We start from the raw sequence: 15,000 nt of genomic DNA, 5'->3' as shown, positions 1-15,000 counted from the left end.
ATGGATACAATTTAGATTTCCTCAATGACACGTTAAATTAAACAAATGTATAAATATATTTTTATAACGATATTTTTATCTTGGAACGAAAATGTATACGCTATGAAAAAAAAAGTTCTTACTCGATAAATTTGATACTTTTATAAAGAATTGCACATGTGGGTTGTTGAAATGTTTATATCTTTCGTCTGTTTCAAAGACTTGCAATTCAACGCAAGCCACACAATCCCATTTAATGGCGTATGATAAGCACATTTTTGTTTTGTTTTAAATATACACATGTGGTTAGAATGCATGAACAAAGAATACAACTTTTTATTTATTGTCAATGCTTCGATTTTTGTATACACAACATCACACATTTATTACAAGCGAAAAACTTTATTCAGTATACAATGTGATTTAAAATGTTTGTAACCCTTTTTGTACATTGCCTTTTGATTTGTGTTTTTATGGAGTATAAGTTAGTGTAACAAATACCCAGTAGGTGGAGGAAGCACATAAATATGAATACGCGTTTATTATTAAGAGATAAATACATTTCGGAGCAGGGAAAAGGCTAAATATTAACCCAGCCACTACAATACTTGAAATATCGGGGCTGTTATAGAGTCACAAATTGACCGGTTTAATATATACTTTTTTAAATGTCATTTTTATTTATTTAAATGATTTAAATGATTTGAAATCAATTAATGGTCTCTTACGATACAATAAGAAAATACGTATAGAGACGCCGGTGTTAGAGCAAGTCTATGTTGATTAAACGTCCCGATATTGTTCAAAAAGTTAAATTGAAAGGTAGGACAAATTTGAGGTATTTTCTAGTGCATTTTAAATTCAGAATGTGTGGTTATTTACTATACAAGCACATCTAATGCTTAAGCATTGACACTTTTTTGTGCTTTTGATGGCTACATCGGCTTATCATCCGAGTTTTTAGTGATACATGTGAACAACCGTTCTTCCGTTAGTATTCGAAGTTTATGGCGTTTCATAGTAATTCATGCAATGTAAAACTCGTTCAACATGTGTAATATACGCTTAAGACTATCACAGCAGCATACATCGGCCCCAATTTCAAGATAATTTGATTTCATCATTTAACATGTCGGTCATCATTTCCGTTGTATGACGTCAGCAGCGCGCGTGTTGAAGTTCGCCTAGGCTATGATCACGCCGATCTATAGCGAAATACGTTTGGATAAGTTGTGAGCAATCATGGGTATTTTCACTTACACAAATATTCTTTGTTAACACTTAACACAAGAACGTAATCATGCATTTGCTGATATTGATCGTAGCACTGATCTATTTCAGGCAATCCATGTACGAGGGCATGCTGCGAAGAAGACCTCTGTAACCAATCGTTTCCCGGTAAATAAATAGTTTGAATCAATCAACTAGAAGACGAACTCTGTAATAACTGCTTTCCTATGCATTAAAGTATAAGTTTCCTTACGGCAATCAACCAGTAGACGAAATATGTAAACCATTATGTGTAAGTTTCGCAGCATGCTCTATTACACGAAGTCCACTGTCAACCATGCCTATGTAAGTATTTCACTAGTACACGAAATCCGCTATCAACCATGTTCATGTAAGGATTTCACTAGTACACAAAATATGCCAACAATACTGACCGTTAAGTATAAGTGTCGCAGCCGTTCAATGGAAGACGAACTCTGTAAAGAATCCTGACAATGTTAGAATTAGTTTTCCGACTTTTTACCAACACACGACATCTGGAATCATTTGTGCCTCTGTAGGCATTACCTACTCAAACTTTTACTAGCAAAGGACCTCTGTAAAACACTTATACAGATGTAAATATGAATTTTGGTAAGATTTAATTATAGACGACAGCAAATAACTAAAAGACATAAAATTATGCGTATCGCGGCAATCAACTTACATACTGTCTCTATGACATCTAATTAATCGTGGTCATGCCAGTTTTAGTTTCGCAACAAATAACTAAAAGACAATCTCCGTCTTTTCATGAAAGTATACGGCGGCAATCAACTAAAATATTGTCTCTGTAATCTGTTCTGCCCATTAAAGTATTATTATCCTTGCAATCAAGTTAAAGTTATTCGCTTATGTAAATTATTGCTGCTTGTTTCTAATCAAACATACATGTTACATTTTTCAGTTTCAATCTTAATAGATTGTGCGTGTATCTACTATTTAGTTATAATGTTTACATCTCCAAGAAGGTGTAATTTTGTTTAGTTATGTTCCCATTAAAGTATTATTATCCTTGCAATCAAGTTAAAGTTATTCGCTTATGTAAATTATTGCTGCTTGTTTCTAATCAAACATACACGTTACATTTTTCAGTTTCAATCTTAATAGATTGTGCGTGTATCTACTATTTAGTTATAATGTTTACATCTCCAAGAAGGTGTAATTTTGTTTAGTTATGTTCCACATATGGGTTATATTGGGACATTGCCGTGAAAGCTTGAGAAACACCGTTATTCGGTCATTGTAAACTGCCCCAATATAGTTGGACCATTTGAAAAGTACTAATTAAGAAGCAGAGCAGGTGTAATGGTCAGTCATTCGATATGTGTACTCACTACTGTTGCTGCATTATTTACTGTTACCGATGGTTATCAAGGACCATGACCCATGAATATTTATTCTGTTGTTGTTGTTTTTTTCGGAATTAATTTCGAGGAGACCTTTTGACTATTTAGGTGTATATTCTAAGCCTGAATTACAATTTTCTTTACATTGTTAATTTTCAGGGTCATCTTAAGCGACGACAAAAACTCTTCTTAAATGTGAAGTTGACGCAGTATATAAAATTAAAAGATATGAAAACGATGTGTGTACTTTTTATCTCTTTTTTTTTTTAATGCACTTTGACACGAGAGCGGACAATCGCATATGGTTAGACCAATCTTTTTGTATACACTATTAAAGTCAATAAATATACCATACCGTTTACACTACGATAGCAGACAAAATAACCCACAAGGAATTCCACCTTCCTATATACAATCTGATAGCAGACGATTGCACCCTATAAACCATCGTGTTACACTACGATACACCATACCATCTTTTTAAACTATGATATAAGAGGAAATAGGGCACGATCAACTTTACATTCCTTTATTCATTATGATAGCAAACGATTACGCACAATTAACCCTACATTTGTCTTCTTTGCAATTAAGTACACTAGAGCATCGGCGCACTTTGAATTTTCAACACTTTGACTTTACAAGGAGTCTTGGGTCCAGGGTAGAACAAGTACGTGGTGTCTTTGGAAGAAATCTAAAGACCCCTCCCCCCCCACACACACATTAGAACCCACGATCTTCCGATCGCTAGGCGGACACCATAACCATTACGCCATGGCGATCGAATCCTTTTAACACTTCGATAATAAACGATTGCATGAGATAGAGCCTTACTTTCTGAATACAATACGAAGACAGATAATTACATACGATTTATCCAAACCTAACCTCCTGTTTATTTGTTTTAACCAACATGACGTTAAGTTGATTTGTCTCCGTAAAATCATCATTTAGTCCTACATGTTAAAAGTGCGAGATGAATTTCACATACTTTTTACGGACAGTGCAACCTATTTTCACCATTTTTTATAAAGTGGCTATAAGCAATATTAACTGCTTGAACCGACATATATTGTGTTTTACCCGCTGTTTAAATATATGCGTAACATTATGCTTATTAAAGCGTACATATACTTGACTCTGTAGTTAGCATTGTACGTATGTCTTCATCTCATATTGATGTTGTGCTACAACAATTCATAAGATTACACAATTAAAGTTTTAATCGGTTTACAAAAATATATTTATGTACGTATTTAGTAGATTTACATCGAGTACAACGGAAATTGTCCATATTACCATCGCCCCATATTACGCTTTAGTTAGGATAAGGGGGACAGTGAGAGATACATTACACGCCACGTTTTTGAAACGCCCCTAGGTCTTTGAGTATCCGATGTGAAGCACCGAATATACCGCACGTTGGTCTAACGTCTCGTGTAACAGCAGAGCTATTCAGCGAGGGTTGAACGGGGCATTGATTAAGAATCTTTAAGTTGTAGTACACATGTTTTAGCATTAGATGACAAATCTCTTTTTGCACAAACTGCATGGAAAAGCGCAGTATTTCTTGTCAAATAGACAGAAGAAAATTAAGAATCTATTCGTGTTTTTTTTGTTAGAATTAAACACATCCGTTAATATAACTTAAATGGTAAGTTTGGCATATATTTTTTTCGGAAAGGTGTACGATTGGATGTGCAAACGCACTATATTTTGAATTTTTAACGATGATTTTGTAAAGTTTTAGAAAATAATTAAAATGTCTATAAATACCATGGATATTTCCTATTTTGGTGAGTAGGTTATTGCAAAATCGTTTTATTATTTTTACATATTTCAATTGCAATATGAATATTCATCGTTGACATGGATTACGAAACAGATAAATGTATGTAACGGCTACAATTTATAATAGCTTAAGTGCTCATGGTATGAAATTTATCGATTCAGTTATATCCATTTGTTGTCGTTTTTTTACGGTAGAATTTGCGATACTTCTTGCCCCACTTTCAAAAACATGACGGCTGATCAAAGATAGATTATTTGTTGAGTGACATTTCCCGTTGATAAAAGAAAAAAACCAAAGAGACAGTAAATGCGAATTTAACATAATAACACTGTCTTTAATTCATACAACTTGACACACAACTTTACTAAAATTTAATGAATACAGTGATCACATACCACTTACATTTAAGTCTATTTTAATAGTTATATACCTGAACCATTGCCATATTCAGTAAATCAATACAAATCCACCGAGTCATTGCGTACCCAACTTCGTCCGTGAGCCATCTAAAAGAAACAGCGTTTAATAAAAGTTTTATTAAAACTGATTGTCCAAATAGAGGAACTATAAATAAACGTTTTATTATTTTACAAACACGATATCGCAAGTCGCCGATCTATTGTTTTTGTCATCATAATTGTTTAGTACATTTTTCTCAAATGTCAGCGCGTTAATACGCTCATGTTGGTTGAAAGCGTAATTTATATCTTCGACAAGCTTTGATGAATTATTGACCCGTCATAATCGGGTAGAAGATATTTCTTGTAATTTATCATATGTAAACAGTTTTCAAAATATATCAGTATTTTCTACCCACCTTCAAACCAAAATTGAAGAATTATGCTCGTTAGTGTCGCCGGTGTGAATACCAATATTAAAACTGTGTTATTTGTCTAGCTCTTCTCTATGATTTTTTTTTGTCCTAGCCAAAACCGTTCGCTAAAGACCGATTTTCGCTCAATTATAAATATAAGCCACTGCAACGGACAAATACTGCAATGCTTAATGCACATAGGGCAATCGATCACCGTGGCCAAGAGGAATTATTCGAAGAGTCCATTACTAAAAATAACCTATTTAAACTCCGTAAAACTATTCATAAATCTTACTTTAGCACTGTTAAAATTGCAGAATGGTGTGACAATTAAGGAAGTGACCCTCGAGCATGATTTTTTACAAATCTTACGTTTCTTTAATTTCGATAAGCATACACTCGCTTGATGTTACTGTAAAAGAGAATACAAAACGCGTGTTATAAGGAATTAGAGAAGTTGCATAGTATGAAAATACATGCCATTAAAAGTTTGTGGAAAACATTTCTGAATTTTGTATAATTTATATTAATATATATAGAAGCAAATAAGGAAAACATATTAAAGCGGCATTACCTTTATTAATGTTCGTTTATGTTTTTCACTTACATGAATAATGAATGTATACACTCCGTAAATACAAAAGCAGAAAAGTTCTGTTGATCACACATTTTTTGTTACGGCCAACGGTAAATTTTATCGTTTTAAGCAATAGATGAGCCGTTTACTCTTGAGATTTTTTACGCTTTTAAGCAGTTAAATACTTGCAACTTAATACAGCATGTGGAAGCGATTGTAATTTAAATGAGCACATTATTAAATTCATTTGATATTAATGGCTTACATATGACCGGTATATATATATATATATTCAATTCCCTCTTATTTCTGGAATACTTTAAAGCAATTTATGCAGGGTGTATTTATTCCATAGCACAAGAAAAGGGATTGTTTTGATGTGGTATGAAAAGTTAAAGAGGAAATGCACTTTTAAGCTGCTTCAATAGACGTATACTTCATCAGTTTATTCATGTTTTGATATTTTTGCAGCAATAATAATACTATTTCGGATGCACAGTTCGGATTTAGAAAAGTTCGCTCATGGTTTATGGTTACTCTAAATGAATATCACGTCATTAGTCTCTCGCCTTCTCTTGAATGTTTACTTAAGAAATGCCTGAATAAATATTATTGTAAAAGGCCATCCGTTCATAAATATCAATAACTGTTAACATCAATTAAAAGAATTTAACTTTATAAATCAAGGACGTTCTTAAGTTTTCAGTATTGGAAGATCTAATATTCAGTTTTGGAAGATATAATGTAAAGTCTTGAAATGTACAGGATACAGTTTTGGAAGTTATAATAAAACTCCCTTTAAAATGTTGAAAAAAACAACAACATGCATGATGTAAATTCTTCTTAGTTACACTAAGCATACTTGGGGTATATAGTGTTACATAAGTCGGTGGAATGGCATCTCATAAACAACTTCAAGTACACTGATAAAGTTTGCAGTGTAATTTTATTTTGCTAGTAATCAATTCCATTAAAATGGTTTGGTTAATAAGATTCAGTAACTTTCTAGTTCGTAAAATAGAAACACACGGCGCTCGGCCTGACTCTTTCGGGCCTTGTCCGCGATTTACAAGTAAATGAATCCTATGTCCAGTTTTTATATATTTTATCACATCTTAACACAAGTAACTATTAAACAAACAACATATATCGACGATACAACAATAACGTAATGGCTATTTCCTTACTTGTTCGTAAAGTTTTGTAAAGTTGTAGGCACATCATTATGAAATACAATACATGTTATGTAATTTTCGATATACAAAACGTGGAATCAAATCATATGTCCAATGACGTTGATCGAATGTCCGCCTGTAACTACAGTACAGGTGTTGTTCATGGAACATTGCAGTTGTTGCTTCCCTTTACGTGGGGCGTTCCCCATGGTCCATAAAAGTGTTGTTCATGTCGAATGCGTTGTTATCGTTATTGTCAAGAAGTATAGCTGGTCTTTTTGTCCATGTTGATTCTCAAGTGGTCGTCATTTCTAATCTGCGTATTTCGGCTCACATTGCGCTGCTGATCTGACTGAAGAGTCTCATACCGAGCTTGGCTTGGTCGTTATTGTTTATATTGTTGGTGTTGGATCCATCGTCATTACGTTGTGTTTTTTCTACTATTAAGACGCACGCGTTTCACTCTAAGAGAAAAAATGATGAGGTCCCTACGCTTAATATGTTCTCGAAGAAACAACTTGAATTCATAGTCGAAGGAGCTTTGTTGAAATGCTGTGTTAAAGCAACAGTATTTCACAATGATGGCAAATATTCAATAGTCTTGTTATTTACAGAAATATTCACAATTAAAATACTGCAATATAGCTTTATTACAACATGTGTAACAAGCAAATATAAGGATCTTTTCTGTTATGCTGAACACGTTTACTGACAGAATAAATTCTCTGTGGAACCTTATGTAACGGGGAGTCGGTTGACTGCCTGTACGTATAAGGTTCACATTCAACATAAATTCAAAGAAGATAAATCTTAAATTTAACTTCGCGCTATTCGCGACAAAACACATTAAATTCTTATTCCAAATTATACAAGACCATACATATATATAAGTAAAAACTAGGGATGTCAACAAATTTACGAATATCCGAATATTCGGTCCCGCACCGAATATTCGAATACTATTTTCCAAATCGAATATTTGAAAGAAAAAAATATAAAAAATCGAGTAATTTCAAAAACTTTGTATTCGTGAAATTTGCTTCAAACATTGTTAAAAAAAGTTGTTCCTCGTGCCATAGTGTTTATTCCGGTAGGCGCGATAATGCGTCGCTATTGTGATGACAGTATACCTGTAATAAATCTCGCTAATTGCCTACCTTTAGGAAACTTTAATTGACCAAAGACAGTCACTTTGTGTCAAAATTATGATAGGTGCAAATCGCGTCGGCAATTTAAACACCGACCCGCACTTGATCCAATGACTCGAATCACATTTAAAATGATCAAAGATTAAATGAGTAAAGGAAAAGCCGACTTTGTGTAAAAAAAAAGAACTTATGCAAAAGATTTTTTATTGACGTAAATCGCGTTCTCCAATCGAAAGTGTTTTTGTGGCTCTAATTAAATTGAGTAAATGCGTATCGTATGGTAACAATCACGTTGTCCAATCAAAAAAGCTTTCAGAAAATAATTTACTCAACCTCTAATGAGTATTTGCGTATAATATGGTCCAAACTTTAATTAATTACTCAATATTCAATCAGGTACTTTACTTAAAGAAATGTTTTTGGTATTTCGCCCTCATTTAATTGAAAATATTATGATTGCTACACGAATAAAGTAATTCTCTGTCAAATCAAAATGCCACCTACACCTTCCGCTGCTTGGAAATATTTCACGAGATCATCCGATAAGAAGTCGGCAACGTGTAACTTGTGTGGAGCTTATCTTATACGTACATGGGCGTTCTATTGTTGATGTACAATATTAAAAGTTTCAAACAGTTTTTGTTATGTTATTTTAACAATAAAAAATAATCGACAAAATCAACTTTGAATTAGCGACGGCAACACTGTGTCAATATGTAGTAACTTCCGGTGAACTTCGGGTAAAAACGAAAAGTATAAATCATGGAGTAATGGTACGGTAAACAAAGTTGATTTTTTTGTTGTTGTTTTTTCCAACAGATTGTTGACCGAATATCCGAATATTCAATCAGAAGGATGACCAAATATTCGATTACCAAAATCGGTATTCGTTGCCATCCCTAGTAAAAACTAATCAAAATATCATTCATCCACAATGCATACGATGATTATAATGATAAATACATATGTTTATTTTTATGCTTTCCGGTGGTTTATAGAGAAATATCAGTGAAATAAAACTGGTATTTCACTGTTTTAAACAGTGAAAAATAACGATATTTTTTATTGTTTGACTGTGAAATTACGTCATTTTTTTCGACGAAATCCAGCGAAATTATCCAGTTAAACTCATTTACAATATAAATAAACGGTGAAAAAAGCATAAAATAAAAAGAAAATTTGTTTGATTTGATGGAATATCGATTAAATTTCACTCGAGATCATAGAAAATATATATTTTCACTCGTGACTGCGCCACTCGTGAAAATATTGTTTTTTATTATCACTCGTGAAATAAAATCGATATTCCACCGAATCCAACTAATATCCTCTATATATTATCTTTTTGTATTTTTATTATCTGTCTCACACATTGACCTTAACTTTCTATTGTCATCAACATTCATTGTTTCTTTTATTCTTATTCAGTAGAATATTAAACACAGTCTTATCTAATTGTATGTTCCTAGTTTCCTGATTTAATATTACCTAAAACTATTTACAATTCTTCAAATATTCTTATTTTTAATTGATACATTGTTAATGTTATAATATTAAAATACTAATCAAAGCAAAATTGAAGTTATTTTATACATGCATGTTTGCTCCATATACAATTCTTTATTCTTGTAAACCATAACAACATAAACTGTTTCAAAACAACTGTTCATTATTTTTTCCGGCATGTGAGCGCCCTTGTGGTAGTACTTCGATCTGATCCAAGGTCACGGTAACCAAAACACTTTGTAATGAATAATTCGTTGAAACGACAACGCATACGTAAGTTCAAGAACAGCATTTAAGTTTTCATTATTATTTTATACTGCTATTAAAACATCCACATACTATTTTTATTAATAAGATACATCCAGTAACTTTCAAGTCACTTAAATATTTAAGTATATTAATTAAACACACGGCGGGCGGCATTATCCTTACGGGCCTGGTCCGCGATTCACAAGTAAATGTATCCGATGTCTATTCTTACTGAACTACAGCCGAACTCTTTTATGGGAAAACATATTAATCTTTTATACGAAATCTTTGCATTTAGTTTTGTCTCTAATAACATTTATCGTTGGTCATATACTGTTATATAAAAAATTATCGGCTTTTGATTGAATTGATTAAAGTCGGATTATATATGTATATTTATAAAATGCATCAGTTGCTCGGTGGACCCAACATCCCATTAATAGATTTTATTAAACTTTTATGCATAATAGATGTATGTTTGTCATACTACTATGTTATGAAATCGGTAAGTTTCATATTCATTAATTAATACACTTTTATCTATAATATAAAACTATAAGTGTTGTGATTGAATTCACAATTTTTTTAAACACTGAATTTATAGATTTTACTCTCTCCAAGTCGAAACCAGAAAATCGCTCAAACCATAATAAACTTAGAACATATAGATTATTTAAGAATAATTATGATACGGAGCTTTATTGTAAACTACAAATGCCATTCTGTCATAGGTCTGCATTGTCTAAATTTAGATGTGGTGTAGCACCACTTAGAATTGAAACAGGTCGTTACATTAACTTACCAGTGTCTGAAAGAACATGTCCTTTTTGTTAGGACTTAGTAGAGACGAAAATGCATGTTTTACTTGTATGTTTTTATATAATCAAATACGAAATGGTATTTACCAGAAAGCTCAGTTTTAGACTCAGGTTTTCAAGATATGAATGATAATGCTAAATTTGTATGCATGTTTACTTACCAAGACATTGTTAGGGTCCTCGCAAAAACCTGCTGTGATATATTGAAACTGAGAAATAACACGTTATATAGTAAAAATTTTAGTGGGTAGATATTTTAATAATGATAAGATTTTTACTGTAAATATATATTTTACATGTATATAAAACATGGCCACTGTTTGATTTCTAGATTTAAAATAGATGGTATAAATTGATTTAACATACTTGTTTGAATAACAAGTTTTAGTCTTACTATTATATTTTTATTACTCATACTATAAATAAGTTGTTGCGGTTTTATCAAACCAATATATCTAAAGATTTCAAGATGCTCTGCTAGATTGTTGAACACTGGCTATGTTTCTTAGCATAATCTTACTTTCAACTATTATGATGTGTGTTTTAGTATGTTTTAATGTTTTATAGTCTCTTATTATTCTTATAGAATGGCTGTATCATGTATTTGTAAATATGTGTATATGGATGAGACTGGAATAAATAAAATATAAATCGCGACTTGACTAAATGTTTATTATAGGTATTGATACGTTGCGCTACAATAGTATACCGTCTTAGAAGATATACTTTTAAGTAGTGGAATATATAATAGTCGGTCTTAAAGGTGTAATATAATAAACATTCTTGGGTTATATAATGTACAGTATGGAAGCTATAACATTATGTCTTTCAAAATATAAAAATATGTCTTGGAAGTTATAATATTCAGTCTTGGAAGATATAATATACATTCCTAGAAGATATAACATACAGTCTTGTAAAATATAATTTACATTCTTGAAAGACATATGAGTTTTGCCAGAAACATTTTACCGTTATGGTAATCTACCACATTGGTAGATATAATATACGTTTTTTAAGATATCACAGTATTATAAATTCTTCCAAGATACTTCCAAGATATAATATTAATACTATGTAAATGTCAACGCAATACATCAAAAAGAAGTTCGGCCGAGAATATGAATCGAAAATATAAATGTTTGACAAAACTCCTTATTAAAAAGATTTTGTTAAGATAAATGAGTAAATTAAATATTAAGCCATAGAAAATACATAACACGTGTTTCTGAAATAATATTTTAAAGATATAAATACATTATTTAAGTGACAAGTGATTACAGTGATTAAAGTATTGCATAGAGTAGTTTACACAATTCAATTATTTTGTGACATGTTAAGAACTCACGATTAAAATAGTATAATGATTTCGTGATTTAGGTATTGTCACAAAACTGTTTTCGTCATCGAATCTTTTATTTAGTAATATGACCATTGCACCAGTGTTAAAATTGAGATGAACGAACACGAAGCATCTTTGTTAATTCAAACAACGTTTATTTATAATTTCCCCTATAGAACTATATATGCTGTATTTTGAGATGCCGCACGAATGAAGTTGGTTGCGCAATAATATTCTATTTGTCCATTTGTACTGATTTTGTGAATATGGAAAGTTTCAGATATTTTACATTTATAGAGAAACTTAAAATGTTGGCTATCAGTTTACTAAGTAAACATTTCAATAGTATCTTTAGGACATTATCAGTAGAAGAGAACAAATCTGCCACTACATCTACGCTACTTATTTTAAAACTTTCCGTCAGATATATATGCCGAACATGCTAGTTGAGAGTAATATGATTTCATGCAGTGACCAAGATTAAAAAAGACATAAAGAGTATATGAAAACTCTTCTTTTCTTCCTGCTTTTTATGGTGACCGTTTTCCGAAATCAAAACAAATAACTAATGACTGGGATTAGTTGCGAAGCGTTAAATAAACAATACACATCTAACTGTTAGGCAAGAGATGTTGCGCTTATTCCTGAAATTTTCGAAGAGCAGATCAGTTGTAAAGTGGACAAAATACTGGTGGATTCACTAGTTCGATTCCCCGTAGAATCTTTATTTCAAATAAAATATTGTCTTTGGCATGAGATGTTTAACCGGGGTGCAATATACTAAGGGATTTTAGCGATTTTTTAAATACACATGGTCGTCTCGGAAACGGGACGTCTAAATAATTACTTTCGTTCAAAGCATCCCTCTTGTATTTAATGCACCCCAAGTAGAACACAGCAATACACTACTCAACTACTCAATTATTTTGTTATTTTACAACTACGCCGATTACGTTATGTATACATCAATTGATCGTATCTCGGATGCGAAGATGACAATAATGATGCTTAGAGTGTATATTTGCCATTATCTAATATGAACTTGTGGTTTTAAAAACCATTTAAAACTTCAGATGGTCAAAAACGTCAAGACAATATATGCCTATTTTATAAAAAAAGGAAGCACAAAACTAACTCGTTTTCATTTTTTTATTTTTAATATTTTTACTTTTTTATTTAGAATAGTTTGCTGTCATCGTCGCTTAAGATGATCCTGAAAAATAACAGTTCAACTTTATTCTTAATTCTTACGCAAAATATGATAACAGACATGTTTAATAAAGTCTCTGAAAAATAAAAGCACAACGAAAAATCTATAGAATATAAAGTAAACACACTCGAATGGGTAACGGCCAAATAGGATCACTGAACATTCCAGGTAAATGCAAACAACACACCATACGTATTTTGTTGGTCAATACCCGAATCTTGATGTTTATAGAATTATAATAGTTATTGTTCAATCAAACATAAAAAGAAACATGACTATTGGCATCTAATAGAGAATGCAAACGCAATACAATTAAAAGTAGATACCTGAACTTATCAATCAAATATTCAGTTGACCAGAAAAAAGTTGATATTTCACTGGATCCATTCTCGAATTACGTCAAATCTTTATATAAGTGGACATTTCGTATCTTATTTAATTATCCCAGTCGAAAGAAAAACTATGACTCTCCGGTATGGTGGCCACCAAGTAAATTAACAAGCTTGAGGGAACGGGGATTAAAAAAAAACACAATAACAACAAATCCTTGTTTGACAAGTATATACTTGTGGATTGCTGAAAAACTAAGATTTACAGGGTATGATTAAATGCTGTTCGTGTATACTGGTAATTCTTCGGGAAACTAATACTTACATGGAGACGATATATTACAGAGATAGTATGTAAGTTTATTGACGAACAACTTATACTTACATAAACAGGATATATAACATAGACTCTTTTCTAGTTATTTGTTGAGGAACGTTTACTTTTAGCAGCAGTATGGACGTTAATAAGTTAACTATTAAATTGTGTAGGAACAAATACTTACGGAGACAGAATTGATTACAGAGATTGTGTGCTGGATAAAAACTGCAAAATATAATTCTTACCTGGGCCTGACCGATTACAGAGATCGTCTTCTATTACATGTCTGCGACACTATTTCTAACAGGGTCAGGACTGATGACATATTACTCGTACTAGTCAATTCATACAAACAATAATCGTAGTTGCACAGGATAGATCAACTCATGTCGTGTACTGGTTGCTTACCGGGAATCTGCGTCTTACTTGAGCATCGCATCATCATCAAGATCGTCAAATAGTTGGTTGCTCCCAAACTTATACTTGATTGGTAACAGATTTGTGTTCCTCTTTATTACTGAGAAACTCATACTTACCGGGGCACGATTGGTTGCAAAGGTCTTCTTTGCAACAAGTCCTCGTACATGGATTGCCTGACAGAAATAAAAAGCGTTGTTTAATATCTGCCAGTTAGTGAATACGGTCAAGTATAACATGGTACATGTATATAAAGGACAGAACCGATTTATCGGATTGTTTGTGGAAACCTTAATGTATATGTTACTATATATTGTAATATGTTTTTACGGGAACTAAAACACACACAAGTATCGACCACAGAGGTAACGATCAAATGCCGCAGCTTTATTATAAAAGATCGGGCGAACGTTCAAAAGCGCTCGTCTTACTAAAATAAATAAATTATCAAACTGTTTGAAGCAGCCGTCGACAGACAATACGGTTTTCATTCATGTACATAACAACATAAGTTTCTATGCATCAACGTTTTAAAATGCAGCTTTGCTAAGTGTTATCAAAACAAGAACATTGAATACGTACAAATTTTGGTCTTGACAATCAAATCAAAACATTATAAGTTTATTTAAGTAATTATGTTAAATACATTTGCTTACCATAGTTCTTAAACTGTACTAGCGTGGCTCGCTTTGACCTGCAATCCTGAT

General features: G+C 32.1%; 2 protein-coding genes across 4 annotated transcripts in view; one reads left to right on the top strand and one right to left on the bottom strand.

The window, feature by feature from the left end:
• The window catches only part of LOC127867301 (uncharacterized), a 226,937-nt gene that overhangs the window by 6,625 nt on the left and 205,312 nt on the right, over positions 1-15,000 (top strand). Inside the window, exon 6 of one of the 3 annotated variants that reach the window (XM_052408369.1) lies at positions 1-485. This exon is cut by the window's left edge and continues 97 nt beyond it. The exons of the other annotated variants lie outside the window; for them this stretch is intronic. The gene's annotated coding sequence lies outside the window, so the exon portion shown is untranslated. Of the gene's footprint in view, positions 486-15,000 lie in introns of those variants that run through there. 3 annotated transcript variants of the gene reach the window in all.
• LOC127867299 (mucin-5AC-like) overlaps positions 13,174-15,000 on the bottom strand; it is a 237,996-nt gene continuing 236,169 nt past the window's right edge. Inside the window, exons 13-15 of the mRNA XM_052408366.1 lie at positions 14,950-14,995; positions 14,413-14,469; positions 13,174-13,231 (exon numbers count right to left, since the gene is read on the bottom strand). Coding sequence (XP_052264326.1) covers positions 13,221-13,231; positions 14,413-14,469; positions 14,950-14,995 — 114 coding nt within the window. The 3' untranslated portion in view covers positions 13,174-13,220. The remainder of the gene's footprint in view (positions 13,232-14,412; positions 14,470-14,949; positions 14,996-15,000) is intronic.

This window comes from Dreissena polymorpha, chromosome 2, assembly GCF_020536995.1.
Source record: "Dreissena polymorpha isolate Duluth1 chromosome 2, UMN_Dpol_1.0, whole genome shotgun sequence".
Taxonomy (NCBI): Eukaryota; Metazoa; Mollusca; class Bivalvia; order Myida; family Dreissenidae; genus Dreissena; species Dreissena polymorpha.
This window is presented reverse-complemented; position numbering and strand designations above follow the sequence as displayed.